This window comes from Rissa tridactyla, chromosome Z, assembly GCF_028500815.1.
Source record: "Rissa tridactyla isolate bRisTri1 chromosome Z, bRisTri1.patW.cur.20221130, whole genome shotgun sequence".
Classification (NCBI taxonomy): Eukaryota; Metazoa; Chordata; class Aves; order Charadriiformes; family Laridae; genus Rissa; species Rissa tridactyla.
The window spans coordinates 8,215,689-8,238,103 of NC_071497.1; the positions used below are offsets into that span (position 1 = coordinate 8,215,689).

The 22,415-nt window shown below is 38.3% G+C and overlaps 1 protein-coding gene across 5 annotated transcripts in view; it reads right to left on the minus strand.

The window, feature by feature from the left end:
* Positions 1-22,415, minus strand: part of XRCC4 (X-ray repair cross complementing 4) — a 188,459-nt gene that overhangs the window by 98,411 nt on the left and 67,633 nt on the right. For all 5 annotated transcript variants that reach the window (XM_054186515.1, XM_054186514.1, XM_054186513.1 and 2 more), the window contains exons 4-6: positions 9,342-9,508; positions 3,263-3,415; positions 2,561-2,664 (exon numbers count right to left, since the gene is read on the minus strand). In XM_054186515.1, the coding sequence (XP_054042490.1) occupies positions 2,561-2,664; positions 3,263-3,415; positions 9,342-9,508 (424 nt within the window). The remainder of the gene's footprint in view (positions 1-2,560; positions 2,665-3,262; positions 3,416-9,341; positions 9,509-22,415) is intronic.

A 22,415-nucleotide genomic window follows, 5' to 3' on the forward strand; every position in this document is an offset into this window, starting at 1 on the left:
ACTCTTTTTCTTAATATTTTTCTTCATTGAGTCGTGTTTCAATATTTGCATCAAATCAACACCAGACCGATACACCAAAACTGAATGTGCCATTTCATTTTATTTTTTTTTTTGGTAAATATTGTCAGCTTTTTTCCAAATCCCCTAGAACACCCTCAGTGCCTCAAAAACTCTAGAAGAAAAACCATTATTTGTGGTTAAGAAAAATCCTCAGCTAGCTTTTAAAACTCTGCAGTTCAACACGACTGGCTAATTTTAAGATGTCTAGATTTCACAGCTGCTGTTCCATGTCCCCCTTCATTGCTAGAACAGAACTACCTTATGATGCAACTAAACCTAGTTCTCCCCTCTAAACACAAACCAAAAGCACTTACTGAGCACAGCTGCTTTTTCAATTACTAGTGATTTTTTTTATCATTGCACTAATAGGCCAATAACAGCTGCATATGTGTTCTCAACTGACTTGAAGACTGGCTGTTGGCCTTCTACCTCCTGGCCTGAGATTCTCTGCCTTCATGTCGTGTGTCTCCCTTCAGCCATCTGCTGCGGTTCCTACTTTTCATTTATGACAACCAGCATCTGTTTCCTGCTTTTAAAATTTTGGACATGCATATATACAAATGCACGCTTATCATGTGTATATGTGTGTGCATACACACCTGCCTTCGCTTTCCTTCAAAGCAGTTTTTAAATTATCATCTTCTCTCTTGATTGTGGCTTTCACCAATATCTACCAAAACATTCTCAAAGATCTTCTAATTCTCACTGACTCCTGCAACCCACACAATGACATTCCAAATCCAAAAGGAAAAGAAATGTAATATTGGACTAAGAGACAGGAAAACTAAGATGAACAGAAAAAATCCAAACACTATCTGTATTATCTTTTATGCCTTACAGTCCTTGATGCCTGTAGCTGTAAGCTTCATTACCCCCTCATGTCACTCACCCCTGAATCACTATCTTTTTCATAGAGACACAGTCTGCCTCAGACCTCTTTTTGCATGCAAAAATCCTAGACCACACTAAGATATTCAGCTGCTATCTGTGTTTTTCTATTGTTCATGGAAAGAGAAAGCTGTGTACACAGGAAGAGTATCAACTGACCTAACTGATAGTTACTGTGCAGGTTCAACACTGCCATTCTCTTGAAAAACTTCAGTGTGTTACCCAAAGGATTAAGTTTATAGTCTTGATATTATTTGCAAATTTTGCAGTGGAAACAAATCTCTAGTCATGATCAAAATCATGTGTACTGTATCCCTTAAAGGCAACAGAAAGCATATTTTTGTTTACAACTCAAATAAGAAAACAGTTGCTATTTTTTTCTTATGACATTGATTAGTCCAGTTGCTCATGACTGCCTGAGTAGGTTAGTGGGGGGTTGTTATCATTTTTAAATACAGATGTCTATCTCAAAATTCTCACTGAGCTAGTTAAGTCCTACTGAATCTAGCAAAAGAATCAACACCTTCCGCTTTTCCTCGCCTTTTCGCTAAATGTAAAGTGCTTCTCCGCATATTATCTGAACTGACCGAATACCACTTGAAAGCAAAGATTTCTGAAGGGCATGGTATAATGTAAAATTATTTCTCTCCATGATTGTAACCTTCTCCATTTGTCTGAAGCTATGCCTACTTTATATTACATCAAAAAGTCCTCGACAAACAGGCTCATATGAGCTACAAAGCTGAATAGCACTGGTATCAGGGTCTTGAACACTTCTGGTCCCCGCTATGCACAGCAAACTGTTATAATAAGTTGTTGTCTTCATTACCTTTACCTATGGTGGAAATAGAAAGCTCCAATGAGAGAACCCATAGCAAACTCTGCAGACCTGAAGGGTAGTTTATATCTATCTATCTATCTATCTATATGACTATATGGCAAGTATCAATGCTGTTTTAAAGCTTTCAGAGCATTTGTCCAGCATATTCATATTAGTTTGCCAAAATATGCCAAAAAATTCCTATGATTCACAGTGAATTATCTCGTATTGTAGAACGGACAATTGCTGTATTCCATACACTTTACAAGTCTCTAGTCCTGGAAAAATTAGCATCTTCATGAGGCCAAAAATTCACTGACAAATTAAAATTAATTCTGCTATAAATACATTTTTGTTCCATTTATGCACACAGCTCTTTTTATAGCTGTTAAACCTCCTCTCTTTCCCTTTTTTAAACACTATTGAAACTGTCAGAAACTACATTTTACATTTTAGCAATCATTGCACACACATCATGATTCCTAGAATTTAAAATGGAACTGTTGATGGTTCAGATACTGTTAGACTGTCATTAGTTCTGCAAAGTATGTAATTTGTCATTTTGGAAGAAATGACAGCACCTTTACTTGTACAACATACTTTTAAACTTCCTTTCTCTAATTTCAAAACGCCAGTATTATACTCCGCTTCAAGAGAGATATTTTTAAGGCTTGCAGGTTGTCTTGTCACAGAGCAATTTGTCAGGCAGTATTTTGTCTTCATTAAGGTTTATTCACATAAAGTGATTGGCCTGTCCATGATATTCCCCAAAGACAATACATTCTGTCTTACCTGATGGTAATGAGGCCCGTGTCAAATTTTCACTTTCCTCATCAGTGCTGCCATCATAGTCATTTTCTCTCCCTGTAGCCATCTGAGTGGAAGCTATACTATCCCTAGGAGGAAAAAAAAAAAAAAAAAAAAAAGGAAAAAAATCACATATCTTTGCAACATAGAGTCCCCATGCTGAATAGCTTAGCATATTCATATACAAGGACAGTCAATAAAAGGTAACTTAAGATATAAAAAAGCAGCATAAAAATAATAAACAAATTAAGGGGTCTTGTAACATTAGAATGATTCTTCTTCTCTGGATATTTTGAAATAAAAAAATACATGGAAACATTTAGATTTCCTAAAGGACAAAAGGAATCAAATAATTTAGGGAGAATGCATAAGAAAGTACCACCTATGGAAATGCCAGAGACATACTCTGATACTCTGATTGGAAAATCAACTGCAATCTAACAGAAAAAAGGACAGATTCATCAAATATTTAGGTTTTGGCTACAGCATCCAAAGCAATATGCTGCTATTTGCAGTGACGCCACAAAGAATCCTCTGCTTTCATGACTAACAGAATTGTTTTGGGTAACCAAGCACTCAGCCCAGAACAACCGTCACTCACTGTTAGAGCCAAAGAAATAGAAACTAAACTAAACTAAAATATGCATCAGGTATGATACCAAGTAACTCAGGAAAATTAGGAAATACCTTGTACATTTGGCATCTGCTGCAGATTCTTTAGCTTCGTTCAACAACTTCTGTAAGTTTCTTATCTTTGCCTTCTTTTCATTCAGCACCAAAATGAACCGGTTATAAAGATCTGCCTCGAGTTCTTCCTTAGCTTCCACGCATTTTTCCAGCCTACAACGTAAAATTAACTGTTACACTATTTCTCTTTAAGATTCCGTGTTTCCTGGAAGAAAATTCTGTAGTGAGGCCAGCCTTCCTATGACAGGAATCTCCATACCAAACCGGGCATGACTGGAGTCCAGCATCCTGTGTCTGAAACAGGCCAAAGGAAGCTTTTTTTTCCACAGAAAAGTGCACTGAACTTTGCTACAAAAAGGGGAAAGTTTCCAAGGGGGAAGCCTTCTCTTCATGCTTTTTCTGATAGGTTCTTATACACATGCAGCTGAAACAGCTGAAATTTAAACAGGCAAGCGTTCTTTAGTTTCAATAGTGAATTAACCGTAATGGGCATACTTTAGCAGCACACGTATAATGAGATTACAAATAGATATGATTAAATTTGACAGGTCCCAAAACAGGACCACACACTCTGATTTGAAATACATTTGAACATGAAAAAAAAAAAAAAAGAAACAAGAAATAGCCAACTCAACTCCAAGATGGGCTGAGATGACCACCAAATACTTTGGGCAACCACAACAGCTCCAGAACTCTTTTCTTGCCAGGATTCCCAAGCAGACGTGGGGGATACAGACGTTTACCTGACCATTTTCCATCAAAAGCCTTACATGCCTTGTTCTGGTGAGCTGGCAAGGTACGGAAACCAGTTCCTGGCAAAGCTCAACAGCACACTGCAGCAACCCCTGATGGCAACCATAATCCCGTACAGGCATTCAGACAAACACAATGCTAATAACTTCATCACTGTGGACTCCATTTCAAACTACACACATACAGTACATTAGGCAGATACTTTATGTTATTTTTTTTGCCCTGAACCAATCACAATTACTTGGCAGAGGAGTAAAAACTACTACAATATATATAAAATGGTCTAAAAGCTCTTAATATCTTCAGAATAAAATATTCTTCAAGTTTTTAAAGGTTTAATGTCCACCTGTGGGTCGGTGAATGTCAATAAAATGAAGCACAATGGAAATATGAAATTACGAATATAGACGTACACTGTCTCACAATCAAAGCAAAACCAGGATATAAGCAAACATGAGCACAATAAATGAACTGAATTATAGCAAATGTGATCCTGTATTTACTTCTTGTATTTCATAACTTTTTACTCCTTGGGTTGAACCACAAACATTTTAATAGCTGTGTTCATAACAAGCAAATAAACATCTTGATAATCTTATTTATCATGGTAACCACAGTATTATAGCAAATAGTCATAACTTATAAAGAACATTCTTTTCACCAACCTGTGCAAGGTTGGTAAAAAAAGCTTAGAAGGCTTCCTTTGTTATTAAATCCAAACACATAACAGATTTTAAAAATATTAATTTATAAAGCAAGAAATTTCAACAGACTTCCTACATAAATACTCATTATTTTGTTCGTAGATCAAAACCATATATGATATAAGAAGAACGACAATAGAAAATAATCTCATGAAGTATTAAGTCTACTGTGCAATGCTTTAGGGATATGCTTGATAGTTGATAAATAATTCATCTAATTTAAATGCAAATAGCAGAACATCATTACCATATAGATCGGTTCAATAATTCCTAAATGAAAGATCATATGTACTAATCAACTACCAGGAGACTTTCCACCTACAAAAGGAAAGTTAACTGTTTAGTAGGGAACAAAAGGACAATTCACAGAGAATCATAAATCCTAACACAGGGTCCAGAAGTGCCTTGACCAGCTCAGGTAAGGATAGGAATTGCCTTCCATTTATCAAATAGAATTCAGCCATTAAAAAAAGAAAAAAAAAAAAAATCAAAAAAATATAAATACAGCTGTTGGGTAAATTACGTGATATATTTGAAACTAATTATGCCTATATACGTAAAAAAGGAAAACAAGGATTTTGTGTAAAATATGGTAATCTTGGCTGTATCAAGTCCTACAAAAATGTCCCTTCTCCCACACAAAACAATATTAACTAAAGAAAGTGTTTACTACTGTCCCTTTATTTTGCCAATGGACTGGTTTGTGTCAGAGCAGCTGAGGCTGGTTTAAATAGCTACATTGAGACATTTTGCTGAGTTGGCCAAAAGAGTGTCATGTAAGATAACTTCAGTGAGGCCCTTGAATCCTGCAAAGACATCCACTGATGAAAATCCCCATAACTGTAAACTCTCAATGAAGTAAACCTGAAGCTGCCTGGACGTTAAGAAGCACAGTAAAGAGCCTATTGCAAGACTGGCCAGTTTCTTCAGCCTCTGGAGCATAATATTAGCATCTTGAAATATACATACGGACTATATGCACAGATTACACTATTAACTCTTCCCTGTAGGCAAAATCAATTAGTAGTATGCCATCAGTTCATCTTATATGATTGTTTTCATTTACGTGGACATCTTTTTTGATTTTTTCCTGTTGTTTAAAGTAATCCATACATAAATACATTCTCCAGACATAGATATGACATTAATTTGGCATAACATTCAATCAGTGTGAAATAGTATTACATTAATGCTACATTTGCAAGTTATGAGTTATATGCCACAGGATGACACTTTAAAAATGGAATAGTAAAAAGCTACAGTCCTCTGCTGCTTGGGAACAGGGATGCATTAATTATGCAGAATGTACATGTGTGTGTGTGTGCATGTGTGTGTGTGTGTGGTGGCGGCTCTGGCTGTAACTCTGCAGAGCCTTTAGGATTCACTCAGGCATGCATTACCTGAATTACGTGACCACTGAGCAAAGCTGGCTGGGTTTCATTCCAATACCTCATCGGTTACAAATACAAACCTTAATTGCAATTCGTCACATGCTGGTGCCTGTATGTGATTTGTCTCACTAAAACACCATCTCCCCAGGCCAAATAAAGAAGCTGCTCATCTCAAAGACAACTTCCTAGCACAATGAAAATAAAAGGGAGCTAATGGCTAGAGTGGTGCAAGTCTTATTTGAAGGTGCTTTCCAATGTCTGTATTCTGATCTCTCTGTTACGCAAGTGCGATGCTTTTAATGTGCCACAAACGCCCAAGTTGATAGCCATCAAAAAGCTCGTGCAGCCTACTGAAAGCAGCTAGTGTTAGGAACGGTTACGATTAGTAATTTGAGAAAATAAGGTAACTGTCCAGTTCTTGAGTGCTGCCTAAACGTAGAGCAATCACACATGCCACACAGAGGTTAACGTGAACTATGTAATTTAACGGCATTTATACATTTTCCACACCCCAATACTAGAAAGAAAAAATTCAACACTTCTGCTATTTATCCTTGTTCTCAGTGCTCTAAAATAATTACTGGCCTTACAGCACCTGCTGTATTACATTTCAGATTCACCCTTCCCCCAACATTGGCGATGGTATCGAATCTTGATGAGCTAATGCTGAAGAGTCGGTTTCAAGCACCAAAGAACCTAGCCTGCATTTTTATAAGCTGTTTGTGGTTTGAATGTACTGTCACTATAGTTGACCACAACATAAATTAGGAGCTATTTTGATTTTGGCTTGTCTACACTGATTTTTTTTAATACAGACCACGCCCAAATCAGAAATTTAACTTGTGTTTTATTGGCCAACGAATTATTTTGCTACAGATTATTATTACTTTACACTTATTTATGCAATTATCTATATGAAATAAAAACAATAGCTGTTCTGCTCTGCTATTTTAAGTCATCCATCCCTGAGATGTGCGTGCACGCACACACTCCCCCACCAAGCACCCACTTGCAGCATTTTCAGAATAATTCTTCTGAAAATTTCCATAGCCTCTCCACTTGGATCTTGACAGATAGTGTCTTAGTAATTTTTATTTTATGCTTTTAGATCAAGTGCTGAAATGTTTAGCTAGCCAATAACTCTCATACTAGTATCACATACACATGGGTCATTTCCCAAAAGCAGGGAAACGTTCACTACGCTTAAGTCATCACAATAAGCAAGACGAAGAAAATCAAGGGAGTTACAGCTTCAACCAGAAACACTCTCAAGACTTCAGATGCCGCAGAGCTTAGATTGGAGTACATGAGTAGTTTAACAATTTGATGATGCAGGGGATTTCTCTTCAAAGGCATTTTTGGCCTATTCCTGCCCTTCGCCTTTACCTGAGCCTGAGCTCAGAGGGAAGCAGCAGGAGCCATTCCTGTACGTGGCACAGGGCTGCCATGCGAGCTGCTTACGGCCACGCGGACTACCGCATGTAATTGCTTACTAGGAAGATTTAGCCTCCTGAAGGAACCTTGCTTGCCTTTTTAGAGATTAGATGGAGAGCAGAACAAGTTTACACCTCAAGAGACCCTGCAGAGCTACGGGGCAAAGCTGCTGAGCCGAGCTCACAAAACCTTCATGATGGTCAAGAAAATGAGAGTAGGGAAATGGAAAAGGGATTGATTGCATTATTGCATCCAGTTCCCCATGCTTAACCTGACCAAAAACCAGCTCTTAGAAGTCTGCATGCTATCTTTTAATTCTAATGAGGTCCTGAAGAGAGATTTTAAGCAAGGGGAACTGAAACTCTGGAGGTGATGTGCCTTAGCTCCAGGCGAAGAGATTCTCTGCACCACGTGCTTTATATTTGATGTTTTACCACTCAGCGCTGTGATACAGAGTCTGAAGCCCGAAATCGTGTCTACTGAACAAAGACAGGTAAAGCTTTTGTTCAGCTCCATGAAACTCACACCACTAAGTCCAGCATTTGGAGCCAAAAGAGCAATGAGAGACAGCAGGGTAGACTAGGCTGTGGCAAAAAAAAAAATTAACAACAAAACCAAAAAAAAAAACCCCAAACTCAAGAAAGCAAAAAACCCCAAAATTATTTTTATTCTCCATCTAGCAGACATGGCAAAAGTTTGGTGAACATACAACTTTCAGTGTTTATTTTGAAAAATCATGTTTCAAAAAAATCAGCTATTCAGAATATAAAGATACCGAAGAAAACCACCAGCTTTTGAAGCTTGAATACACGGGTTCCGAGAGCAAAGGCTGTCAAGCAACCATGATTTTATTTTTTTTTTTCTTTGGGGTTACTCTTTAAAAAGTGCCACACCACCATGGAAATTGATACAAGCACTAATGCCTATTACACATTAGCGTGTAATGCAGTACAGCATACTGGTTATACAATACGCTATTGTTCAATAAACTGTTAAGCAGTAAAACACCACTTAGGAAGCCCATATGCTTGTCAGGGAGATTGTCAGGAGAAACTGTTAGTCATTTTAACGAGAGGGAAACAAAAATAACTCCTCCCAAAAGTTAGCTCTCTTTTTCAAGGTAAATTAACACCAATTAGCTACATTCTTTCATCAGTCTTCCTAAATGTGTTTTTTTAGATAAAGCTATAGAAAGAAGATAAATCTCTGACTTGTATGTGCTAAGCCTTTAATGCTAACTGAAATAAGCAAAGATTACTTCACTACAGAATGCAGTGGCAGATAATTCAGATTGTCAATGCAATGGCAATTAAAAAAAAAACCTCAAAAAATAATGGGGCATTTTCCTGTAACACCACACCCATTTTCCAATTCTGTCTCCTTTGGCAAAGCAAACAGATTAAAGCAACGACAACTAATTTCCCACCCAAAAATGTAAATAATTTAAACTGCTAGTCATCAGAACTACAGAAAATAGAGGAAAGAAGGCTTCCTGAAGAAAGTGGAGAGAACTCTACAGAAAGGAGGTGCTTTTTTGCACTTCATAAAGGTAAAACCAGCTTTGATTGCAAAGTTTGTAATACCAGTTGCATTTCTGACATAGGAAGAAGATCCACAACTACGTACAACTACGGGGGCTGTAAGTAACTGGGCTCAAAACACTTGTCACCAGAAGAAACGTTTGCGTTCTCCTTTCTGTATATGACTTCAAACGTGGTCATCAGTAAAGCCTGCACCGACATGATAAGTATTTGTGAGTTTCTCAAGTATGACCTGCGAATGTACTTTTAAGCTTACCGCTTCTCCACATCGCTCCAGTCGCTGAAAAGCCTTTCGTTTTCTTTTTGCAGATGCTCATTTTTTGCCTGCAGTCTTCCCAGGCAGTCCAGGCAGTAACCAATCAGCTCCTTAATCACCTCTGCCGGACTTGAAACTTTCTGTAGCTTCAGAGATCCAAGTCTAAACTAGGACACAAGGAAAAATTGAGTTACTCCACCAGTACCAGAAAGATCACAAAACCTCACTCAAACTTCCATACATACTTAAAAAGCATAAGAAATACTTTACAGTCCTCCAGTTCAAAGCAAAATAACAAATCCATCATGAGTAGAATTGTGGCATATGTGGAATAATCTACATGCCCATTATTTATGCAGCTAATCCATCTTAATGGTCACCTCTCATTAATAGGCACAGGACATCAGCACTGACATACTTTCTAATGGCAGGAAAAGAGATGCCACATGGCAACTGTTAACATGACATAGCAACACCCTGCTCTTGTACAGATCGGAGGAGGTCAGTGGCGTAAAGATGCAACCACAGGTTTTACGTAAAAGGCATTTTTGATATAACGCAGAACCACACGAACTGAAAACCTAACGGTATTGCCCACACGTTCTTGTCATCTGCCCAGTGTGAAGTAACTTGCTGCCCATTCTGGTACCCACAGCAGCAATACAATTACATAAACATTACTGATAAAACAAATGAACGTTAGTTACCTTTGATACAAAGTAGCACTACAAACGCCTCCCTATAATGCTTGCATGCACCTGATGGGTGAAAAGCAGTACGCAAGTTTTCCCCTTCAATGCTCAGACAGCAAGGTCTTAACAATAAAAGGAGTCCTTCAATTAAACAGGCAGCCTCAATACTTCAATGAGATTAAAGGATAGGTTCTATGATGAATAGTTGTATTCCTTCATCAATGGGCATGTTATACAGGATACACAAGAGGTCTGAACAGATTTGTTCTGCCTGGTCTGGCAAAAACAGCAGAAAACTGTTGTTTCTGTTACATTAATGGAGGAATAGTTCAGCCACATGCACAAAAACGGTATCAGCTAAACTATAAACACGCAAAGCTGAATGAAGGTATACAAAATGTTCAATGTGACAGTTTGAGGTAATTGCAGAAGAAAGATATTAAGGTCACTTGAACAGGGTGACTTGCATTATCTTAAGAGAAGCAAACCAGAATTGAAGGACCTGACTTCGGTACTCTGGAGTGGGTAGGTGATGGGGAACCTGAACTACCTGAAGGTACACCTCCACAGCTGACAGAGCCTAGAGAAGCCATAGAGAGCTTTTCCAACACCTCTCCACATCTAGCAGCACCACCATTTGCCCAGCACCACCATCTGCCCAGCAGATCCAGAGAATAGCAGAGTGGGTTGGATGACACATCCGGACTTTGGCCATCTTAGACTACAGCAGAAGCAGATCTTTCAGGAAAGAGGCATCAAAATGGGCTTTGACTGGAAATGCCTGCAGAAACATTGAGTTGATGATGGCTATGTGGAAGAAGGGGTCCCCTCTCACATTATTAAAAGGATTCACGTAACTGTTGTGGCATTCCCCTACGAATAGAACTATTACTCATCTTTTTTACTTCAATACACAACAATAACATCTTGAAAAAAAAAATACAAGTGGTACATGCTAGGGAAGAGTTACATCTGTGGCACTTCACCTATTAAAATCAGAAATGCCATTTCATTCATTTTTCTCCTCAGTTTAGTTCATTTTCCTTGAGAGGGCATGGCAAATAGTGAAATAAAAGTAATCCATGAAACTGATGTGTAGCATTTGTTAACAGATTTTTAAAGTGAAGTTTACTATTGCTATACATAAGGTTTTGCTAAAAAAGGCCTTGTAAAAATGCTCATAAAGATTTTAAAGGCATTGTTTGAAACAAATAACAGTCCTTCAACATAGATAAGGTATTTTATCTGTGGAAGTCTCTACAACAACACATGATACCATCAAGAGCTTCTTCAACAAGGTTAATTTATCAGAAAATGCTGTAAACCCAAAGGTTTAATTTCAAAATCACCACTGATCTTTCTTCCCAATTCACATGTACTCTCTCTAACATGTTGTTCTCCTTTACACACATCTGATGGCTATAGATGAAAAGATGCACTTAATTTATTTTTGGAAATTAGATTACATTATCAGTAACCCACAGAGTGACGTGTATTCCCTGGATATCACACTTGCGGTTTGACAGCATTAACAAAGATGGACATTTGCGTAAAGGAAACTGTTTTTCATCACTTGCAAGCCACCACCATACTATACGGATAAAGAATTCATGCCACACTTTAATACTAGTGCAGAGATACAGATGCACAGTAGCACAGATAAACAGCCGTGCAATCTTCTATTTGTACTGTGGAGAAAATAGCAAGAAGAGTACACCTTTTTGTCTTACGCTTTTAATGTAATCAGCTGAGATAAGGCAAATATGCTTCATAAGGACACATGCACACTGACCAAATTACTGTTTACTCATCACAAAAGCATAAAATATGAATACTACAAAAACAGTTTAAAGTGAATAGCAATAGATTTCAGCTGAAAGCCTGGTTCCACTCGCAATTAAAATCATGCCAAACACACAGCAGACATTTCAAAAGCAACTGTAATTATAAACAAACATCAGTTTCAACATCAAAGTTCAGCCTCTTAAGAATATTATACAAAACTATATCGCTAGTGTAACATGGAGCTTTGAAACTGCAAAAAACATCCTCAGTTTTGTGTAACACTCATGAAAGTATTTCAGAAAATCTGTAAGAAAAAACCCAACGTCCTTCTTTCTATAAAAGCTGATATACGAGAAGAAATCAAACCAGGTTTTGGGGCACGCTGCCTTTTTTGATGAATTCTCAAAACAGAGAGTGGGAGAGGTGACGCTGTGAAGAGCAGGACGAGACACATGTGCCAGCCTGAGGAGCCGCCACCAACGCATGAGCCAACCCAGACTTCCCACACCGCTACGGGCGCACAAGGAATTTCGGTGCCCACCTTTTTAGGTGCTCATTTCAAAATTAACACCAGTGACAGTCTTTAATTTAGTCTTTAATCAAGTCTTTATACCAAGCAATTGACTATACACACTTTCTTACATGAAACTTCACTGTACTGCTTTCCGCGTCTTACATACTGTAATGGCAGGGGGGTTGGAATTAGATGATCTTTAAGGTCCCCTCTAACCCAAACCATTCTATGACCCAGTGACTCTATTTCTAGCAGGCCCATAAAAGGTAAGCAAAGCAACCCATCACCAGAAGGCTTAAATTTATTAGGCAGGTGCTCACATATCAACTGGAAAAAAAAAAAAAAATTAATCGTAAGGCATCTGCAAAACAAGTATTTTTCTGTATTCCCCCCAAATCATCTAATCTTAACTTGGTATAGTTGTAGGAGTGTATTACCCAGGTTACATTGGTGATATCTCTGGCACCTCAGCGCAGAAAAACACGGGGTGTTTGGACCCAGCCCTAATTAAGCCAAAAGTAACGTGATCGTAGATAGGCGGTTTTGCTTTGCCCCCTTCGCGCAGAACGTTACAGGAAGCGTACCAAAACACTTCTTAGGCTGTTTCTTCATCATGACATTGTTGCAACAAGCTATTACACTGCCTATTTAACAAACAGAAATGTTAGCACTAACAATAGCAACATTGTTATCTGAGCAAATTACAACTGATTGGCATTCCCTCTGTAAAGAGCCCAGTCCTGAGAGACTGATAAGCCGTAAAGGCAGCCAGATCCAATTCGTTTCCAAAGCATCAAGGCAAAGCACGAGCCATTCCTAACACCACGTAGTAAAGAAAACTAAGTCTCAGGGCGGTTTTGCTCTGGAGTCCTGCTAGCATCCCAGATTGGAAAGCAAACTGGTAAAAGAGCAGATGCACAAAATAACATAATTTTAAACCCAAGGATTCTGAATTCGAGACAGATTTGTAATTTGCTGCACTGTAGAATTCTATTCAAATTGAATTTTTGGGGAAAAAAAAAAATCACAAAAAAGAAGGTATTACTTTTTCCACATACATATTGTTTTTGTTTTTTTTTTTTTTTTTGCATGCAACTAAAACAATAGATAGTTCAGTTATTTGTCCTACTGTCACCAAAAATGCAGTAGTGAAATTGGAAACAATTCTAGGAAGATTCACTAGAAGTGGTTAAAGATCAGGATAACATAACAAACAGTTAACTGGGTGGGAATATCAACAGAGATAGATCTTGCTTACTGCATGGGTAAAAGCTCAACATTAACACTTCACCAAGCTAATTTTATGTGTAACGCAACTATGATGTGGACCACGTTTCCAAGGTGAGCCTCCTTTTGTCATTTACTGCACACTGATGCTCTCTAGATCAATTTCTGCGGCTGTGCTGTGCCGCTCTAGCTTCGTATCATCTGCAGATGTAATTAACGTGCTTTCTACTTCCTCTTTCAGATCATTCAAGAAAACATTATGTAAAACAGCAAAGCACCGAACACTTCATTTATACGGAAAATAAGCAGATCTGCTAGAGGTCCCAGTGGACAACAGACTGACTATGAATGATGTACTCCTCCCCTTCAATATCTGTTTTACTGTTTCTTGGTTTTTGTTTGGTTTTTTTTTTATTGTTGTTTTCTAAATACACATGAAGATGAATATAGAATCATTTAGAAAGCTGTGTTCCCTTAATCTGAAATCACACTCAGCACTTATCCATTAGACCAGTATTTTAAGTTTAGAAATAAAAACAAGAATGAGAAGCTTATGACAGAACTGTCATTTTCCCATCACCTCTCACCCTGCCCACTGTTTGTCTTCTACAGATGAAGAAAGAAGCGATCTCAACCATAAGACAGAAAATATTTTGGAAGTAAACCGAAAAGCTTCTCAAGTAATTTTTCTTCTCATTACTGATGTTTACAGGAAGATGCTTCACTTAAGAGAAAAAAAGGTCATCAAAATGTGAGCCAACAGATTTTTTCATGGAAAATTCTAAAACTACATGCAAATTACTTTGTTCTGTAGAGATGGTGGATTTTCTTTTTGCATTTATATATATGTGATATGTTCTTTGCATTACTACACTTCACTAGAATTGAGTTATCATATCTAAGGGAATAAGTATCAGAGGTCATGCACTGAAAGGAGAAGCCGTTTACAGCAGCAATGCCTGCACGCTCTCTCTTCTGAGGCAGAATCTGAAGCTAGATACTAACAGTGAGCTAATTTCTAATAACAACAATTCTTCATTACAACATACTAGTGCATAAGAAAAAAAGCCCCACTCACGCTGGAAACTCTCATTGCATCTGCATTGCTGGCCATGATGTCTCTCTGTACTACCTAAGTATGCCAACAATCCTTCCTAACAGTAGTTGTTAGCCAAAATATATTTAAGGAATTCTGTAATTCCACAAGCTAGGAAAAAAAATATTTATTTAGACAGCCAGATTTTGGTCTTTCTTGTCCCGACAGGCAATATAGTGGTGCTTTCTCTCTTCTATTTATTATGGGTTAGGATTTGAGCATATAAAATATTTTACTTTTTCCTTCTGTATTTTGAAAATGATTTTACAAATAATTTTTACAGAGAGTACACTCATAGACACTTAGCTCTGATTTTTAAATGAAAATATTCCTAGTGTGTGAACTGATTGATTGCTTTTTAGTTGCACAAGTCAACCTAGAGCCTGTGACAGAATGACCGGGAGGCTGAGGGGAGACCTTCTCGCTCTCCACAGCTACCTGAAAGGAGGCTGTAGCGAGGTGGGGGTTGGCCTCTTCTCCCAAGTAACAGGCGATAGGACAAGGGGAAGCAGCCTCAAGTTGCACCAGGGGAGGTTTAGACTGGATATTCGTAAAACTTTTTTCACTGAAAGGGTTGTTAAGCGTTGGAACAGACTGCCCAGGGCAGTGGTGGAGTCACCATCCCTGGAGGTATTTAAAAGATGGGTAGACGTGGTGCTGAGGGACATGGGTTAGTGATGGGTTTTGTCAGAATTAGGTTGATGGTTGGACTAGACGATCTGAAAGGTCCCTTCCAACCTAGGCGATTCTATGATCTCTAACTCACCCATTTTCCACTTTTCCTACGCCTTCGGAGTAAGACTCAGAGATCCTTGCATTCTCCTTCTAATCACAGGATTTCAAACTGTGTTAACAATCAGATGGATTAGCATAATTACTAACTTCTACATCCTTGCAGACAGATGCTGCCTCCTGCAAGGTATTGTCTAAGCAAATGTCCTTTCACCAGGGAAATACGAATGAAGAATTTGAGGGGGGGAAAAAAATTCCACAGCAGCCCACCAGCATGGAGCAGCTGTGTCTTTATCAAGACCTGCAGTCTGTAGTAGCAGACACGACCCCTGCGTTGAAGCAGGAAAGCCCTGCAGATCCATACAACAACTGATCCTTTTGTCATTGCCCTATCCTGAGCATCTCTCAACGCCTTTCCTATGCTAGAAAGGAGCAACGCTGGGAGGGATATTCCTATGTTAAAGCTCAGTCTTAATAGAGCTTGGTCTTTCCATGCTACCTATTAGTGCCAGCTCAACTGGGTCTTTGGGAACTAGGGAGGATGGAGGAGCAACCAGGGTGGTTTTTATTAATAAAAATCCCACAGTCTGAAGCCATATGTTTTCAATATTTAAAAAGCCATCTTAATAAATCTCGAGAACCAAACCAAAACAAATGCTTTATTCACTTATTTTTCAACACTTGCACAGATTTATACCTAGGAAATTTTGCTAGGACAAGATATTAAAAGCTATCAGCTAAACTATCCTGAAGTCACCTACTGATGGCCCTGCCTATGACTTTACCACAGAGTTAGCGATTAGCCATAACACACAGGACAACACCAAATGTTACATTAATTCAAAAGTTAGATGTCCCTTACATGCTTGCATTACAATAGGCAGTGTAGGATACAGTAACTTTATTTTTTCAGCTGAGAGCTGGAACTCTTGCAAGACAGACAGGCTGTGATTTCCAGAATCAGCCTTGCTACTACCAGTTTATTATCAGCTACCTCTTCTACTCCACGTACACACAACCTCTGAACTAAGACAGAATCAATACTTTGATAAAAAAATAAGTTTTCACTATGAAAATGCCTATGAATTTAAAAGGGGAAAATGTTAATGAAAATTCGCGTACAGGGTTAAAGAATATGACCTACAAATGAATGATGCTGACACTTGGTTGCCTATACAAAGAAAGCATTGTTGCAAGCTTGAATCTGGAAAGCATTATACCATTTTTATTTCTTAAGTCAATCAGTGAGTGGTCTTGATTTTTTAAAGCTGTGCCACTATTATCTCCAGGGAAATCATTCAACAGTAACCATGACATCTCTGGGTGTGGTAATAAAACGAATACACTAGACTTGCACAATACAGTGATGACAATGTGAAAGCAGAAGTTGCTTTTGTAACAGCAAACTCTAGGAAGCTAGAAAAATTACCGAGTTCCATGGAAGCCAAGAAATCTTGCCGGTTACATCAGTCAGTATAAAAATATGATCTCCAGTTATAAAAATCAACTTTAAGATAAAAATCCTGCCTTTCTCCATGCTTGCCTTTCCCTCCTGAAATGTTATTTATGAGAAAAGTATTACCTCATCTTCAAAAAAAAAAAAAAGTATCTTCCTTCTTGACGAAGCCATTACATCTATTCTAGAGCAAAACAGCTGACATAAGCGATTGCTATTTTTCTCAGGTTTTTACTACATGCCGCAGAAACCTTCCACATAAATTGCCATCATATTAGCTCCACACCAACTGATGAAATTCCATCTGGTTTCGCTATTTTGTATGGCAGGGGTTCTCAAGTATTTTGGAGAGTGCTTCGCTGTTTTTGACACCCTCAAACCCACACATTCATGGCACTGCGGCCCCCTTACAATTGCAGTGCATGGAGGCTACATCTGTACAGTAAACTAAACAGAAATTGTGAACATCGCCGGCACTAGAATACACTAGTATTACACACGTCTAAACGCTAGAATGGCCACAGTGTGTCCTTGGCCCATGCCAGTGATCAGCTCACCGAACACTCTGCAGGCACACCGCAGGAGCTGGAGCATCCCAGGGACCACTCCCAGGAGGCAGCTTGCATGCAGGTACCCTCTTCTGGAGGCCGAGAGAGTTTAACAGCACAGACATAGGCTGTTCCCCACCAGCTGGCCTCTGTGCCTGGGAACATTCCCAGGAAATTTTAATTTACTAGTGCAGAGGCAATCACAGTAGTCCCTGGAATACTGCTCCAGCAGCAGAAGCCACTGTATTTTACTGGATTAAGGACCAAGACACACTGCAGAAGGAGGTCTCAGGTTTTCCTTTTGATGGAATATATGGGTCCTGGGGAAAGAGGTAGATATAAGACTGAAGAAGGTTCTGCCACTTACAAGTTATTCCACCTATCCCTCATCAAGCTGTACACTGCAGCATGGGCCAGACTGGAAGCAGATTCCTACCCTGAAAGCTGAAAGCCAACAGCTCCGCTTTCTCTTTCATGTGCACAGAAATATGCTCTGAGAGGAGTGGCTTCACGACTTTCCCAGAAATCAAAGTGAGCCTGACCAACCTATAGTTTCTTTGAGTGCCAATCCAGCATTTTTTTTGAAGACTGGTGGAAGGTTTGCCATTTCACAGTGGTTTAGGACATCCCCCAATCTCTGGGAGCTTTCAAATATGACAGGGAGCAGTTTCATAAAGGCCAGTTCTCCGAGCACACTTGGATGCAGCGCACCTGGTCCAACGGACTTGGATGGGTTGTTGTGGTGGAGAAAACCATAACATGAAAATCCAGCTCTGCTCAGCAGCCTAAATTTCTCATTCTTACTTGGATATACCTGAAATTCATTAAGGTCTTTGGAAGCACTGCATTTTGACTCTTCATATTTGAGATCATTCCAGCAAGAAGCTCTCAATATAAAATCCCATTGCTTTCTTCATAGGAAAGAGGAGGAGAACTTATTTGAAGACTTTCATATTGCACCACCATTTTCCTGAGACCTCACTAAGGCCAACTCTTTGCAATCAGAGGAAACAGTGTCACATAAACCCTCTCATAAAGGAACAAAAGTTTTAAAACGAGATTCTTAATCTCACTAGTCTAGCTGAAAAGATGTTTGGGACATTTTTTTCTAATTTGCCTCCTAAACACACACGTGCCCAACTTGTACCATTTGCTCTTGGAGAGACACTGTTCCTTAGCTTATGGCATTCTTCTCCCTCACTCGTGTTCAGACTTGGTTATTTATAGATAATGATTTTCCTCTATCTGTATTTATTTTGTTGAACTAAAGCTCAATGTTGTAGCTTTGGCTACATATATGTTAGGTTCTCTATTCCTCATATCATACAAGCTTCTTCCCAATTTCAGTTTGCATTTCTTGACTGTGGACCAGAACTATACACACAATTCTGAGTATGTGCCACTAAGTAGACCATGCAAATACACAGAAAAAAGACACAGAACTTACATGACATTTGCAGATCATCAATATTCACTCTATTTGCACGTTTCATTTCTTTCTTTCACTTTGCCCCATTTATCCTCTAAGAATCACCAGGATATGGGGATAATCTGTATTTCAGGAGGCCAAGTTCTTCAGACAGTTTTGGAATAAAAAATAGTAAATGAAAATAGTAAGCGTATCAGATGTGGCTTTTAAAAAAGTTGTGTGGGTGTCAGGAAGACACCTACTGAGCAAGAAATTAATGGATTTCTTTCATGAATGGCATTATACCTAGACGTCTTTCTTTAAAGCTTTTGGAAAACTTTCTTGTTTAATCTTTGCCCCCCTCAGAAACATCACATTTCACATATCTATACAATCAGTGACTTCTGGGAAGCTTAATCCCACCCATGCTGAAATGGTCTTTAGCTACTGAATTTTGACAGCTGTGACATGGTCTGGTCAAGATCTATTCAGGCTATGACTCACTACCCTGAAGTGCTCTGTAATCATTTTCCCAAACTTACTTTAAAAACTGCTGCTCATGAGAGTACTTCCTCCTCCAACCTTAAACCCATATCTATCAACAAGAATCAAATCATATCTTTGTAAAAAGAGAGATAAGTTTCAAAAGAGGCATGAACTGAATAAAGTTACAGAGCATTTGCACTAAAGCAGTGTTTGTCTCTTAAGGTGCTTAACTACAGAAGGCTGCTACTAATTTTCCCCTCAATTTTCTTGACCACTATGCCACTGAATCCTTTAAAATTAGAAATACACTGAATACTAAAATGCATTATAGTGGTAATGCTCAGCACCTGTAACATTAGGTATTTCTTCCAATTCTTTCCCAATGGTAATCAGATACAATGTTCCACATCACTAAAAAAAAAATCTGAACAATTAGAGTAAAAAGGCCAAAGGGAAAGCTCCAGAAAGATCAGGTGCGCTAGTTACTTATTAGAATAATAAATATGGAATGGGCAAGTATACATTATAGTTCCACAAATCCTGATAACAGAGTCATGACTACGTAAAGAACAAACAATTCAAGCAGTTTATTGAATTGGGGGTGAAACTACTACTTCACCATGCAAAACCTGGCAGGTTTGCATTTTATACGTACATCCAAGCACTTTATCTTCTTCTATGCTTCTCTTTTATCGTTCCCTTCTACACTCCAGGCAATATGGCCCATTCAACTCTCTGCTACCAGTCTGCCTCTGAAGTGAGTTCACAAAGACAACTGAAGCAGGACATCCTTAAAAGATCTTTTTTTTAATCTTTTTCCTCATTAATTCAATGGCTGCAGGAATAATCAGATACTTTCCTACCTCACTGAGTAGCAAGCAGGTCTGTGAGCAATGGAACTACTGAAGCCTGGTTTCCTATGGTTATGACTCTTGAGCTGGATCCTCTAATGTCTAAGAAGGTGAGAAATCCAGTCAAAGCTTTTCCCTTATTTAGGGTATTCATAACTGTTCTTTCCCATGAGGATTTGCTAGTGTCTAATAATACAGTTGATCTCATTCCACATTTTTTTTCCAAAGCAGACATATGAATGGGGTCTCTCTTCTCCATCCAGCCACCTATTTCCATGAAACTAGTAGGAACCTGATATCTTTGAGACCTTTACTCCTGTCAAATCTGTTTGAAATTGGCCAGTAGTTTCAAAAGTTATTGGGGGAAGGGGGAGGAGGTACGAGACTGGCAGTCAGCAGAGGCACACAGCATGATCACATAAGCTTTGTTTCCTTAGGAAGCAGGGTAAAACACTTGCACGTTTTATTATTTTAAAAACTGCCCTAAATGAATTAGGAAATGAGCTTTACTTTGAGATCTAAACTTGTTTTCTTCCTTGTTTTTCATGTAGCTTACAGTGTGGCAATAATACAAGAGGCTCTAGATATAACATCTGGATTCATGTCTCCGGGCTTAAATACATGAACAGTTCACGACTATGCTAATTTAGATTTCAGAGGAAAAGCCTAATAAGATAGCTTAAATCAGAATGCATTTCCTACAGGCTACGAACAGAACATGGGTCATTACCATAAATCAGCGTACACACAAACTTATCACATAGCTTGTGTTTGAGGATTGAGTCTCCAAAAAGTACAAAAGGATGCCTGCCAAGGATTTTTAATTTAGTTTGCTGCTGGCATTTTTTTGTCAGATATTCTGCATTTATGTTCAGGTTTCCAACTCAAAAGTTATTCCAGAACAAAGCTCATTTAAGGAAAATCTTTAAAGTAGGAGTGTGGAGCTCTTTTTCTGAACAGTTAATCACAAATTATACATAGCATGAACATGTAACACTGGAAAAAAAACCCCATGCAATCCTTGTGATAACCTCTAAAAAAGTTTGTACAAATGTTATGAAAGGTAGATCCAGATAAATGTGCTTTTAGCAAAAATCTCCAAAATAAAAGCAAGGCTTGCAGGAGTGCTTGTGATATTACTGTCAGTAAAAGTTCCAAGGTAACAAAATATGAATGATTAATACTTCCGAGATTAAAAAAAACACCACCACATTATGTGTTAGCTCCTGCTTAATGGGATATTTTAAAACTACCTGTCAACTGACCGTATTCCAACATGTGAAACCCAGACTGCAACTTTCTTTAAAAACTTTAATAAAACATAACTGAAATGTCTGAATTAATAACTGTCAGATATGAAGACAACTTGTCTTGGGAGCTACTTCCCTTCAAACATTGACCTTTAGATTTGGGAAGCAATGGAAACTATAAAGTGCTTCTTGAATACACCCTTGGAACTAACATGCCAACATTTTGCAGTAATTTAAGTCTGACTCCCCCTGAATATGCTGTACTCTGACAGTTAACAGCTCAATGATTGCACACGATTTTTTTTTGCTTGGAAAGTAAATGTATAACCACGTGAATAAGCATGAGATAATGCCTAGACCGAGGCAAAATATAAAAGTGTTCCCAACTAAGTACTACAAACAATTTTCCAGTGTGAGTAATAACACAGTATTCATTTAGAACAACCATTTGACTGTTTTCAGGCTGGTTTTTCACCCTTTGTTTACAACATCCTTTCAGGATGTTGACAACCACTTGCTAAAACCTTTAAGATCCAAACATCTGACTACTTAATAAAAACTTAATTGAATGGAGTTACTTTACCCCATTCAAGAAAACAAGAGATTGAAAATTTTCCTCTCTAGTAGTAAAATCACCTATCTGAGCTACGTGATGAATGTCTGTGTACACTGTGTCCCACCCACAAACGTGGAAATAGTCAATGTATCACAAGATACATGCAGTGAATACGACAAATCTCTGGTAAAGCAGTGTTAAATTCCAAGCAGTGTTAAGTACATAGAAGGACACAAACACTTCTATAAATTATCAAGATATGAATAACATATTTCTTTCTGTCTAAGAGAAACAAACAAAACAGCCAAACTCTATTTTCATGTAGAAAGAAAGAAAGTACCATCTCAGATTCAGGAATGCAATGCATGTGAAATAAACCTTACTGAGTTATATTTGTCTACACTTATTTCTGTTTTCTTGCTATTTGATTTCATCAACAGCAAGAGACATTCCCCATCCCTTTTAAGGCTTGA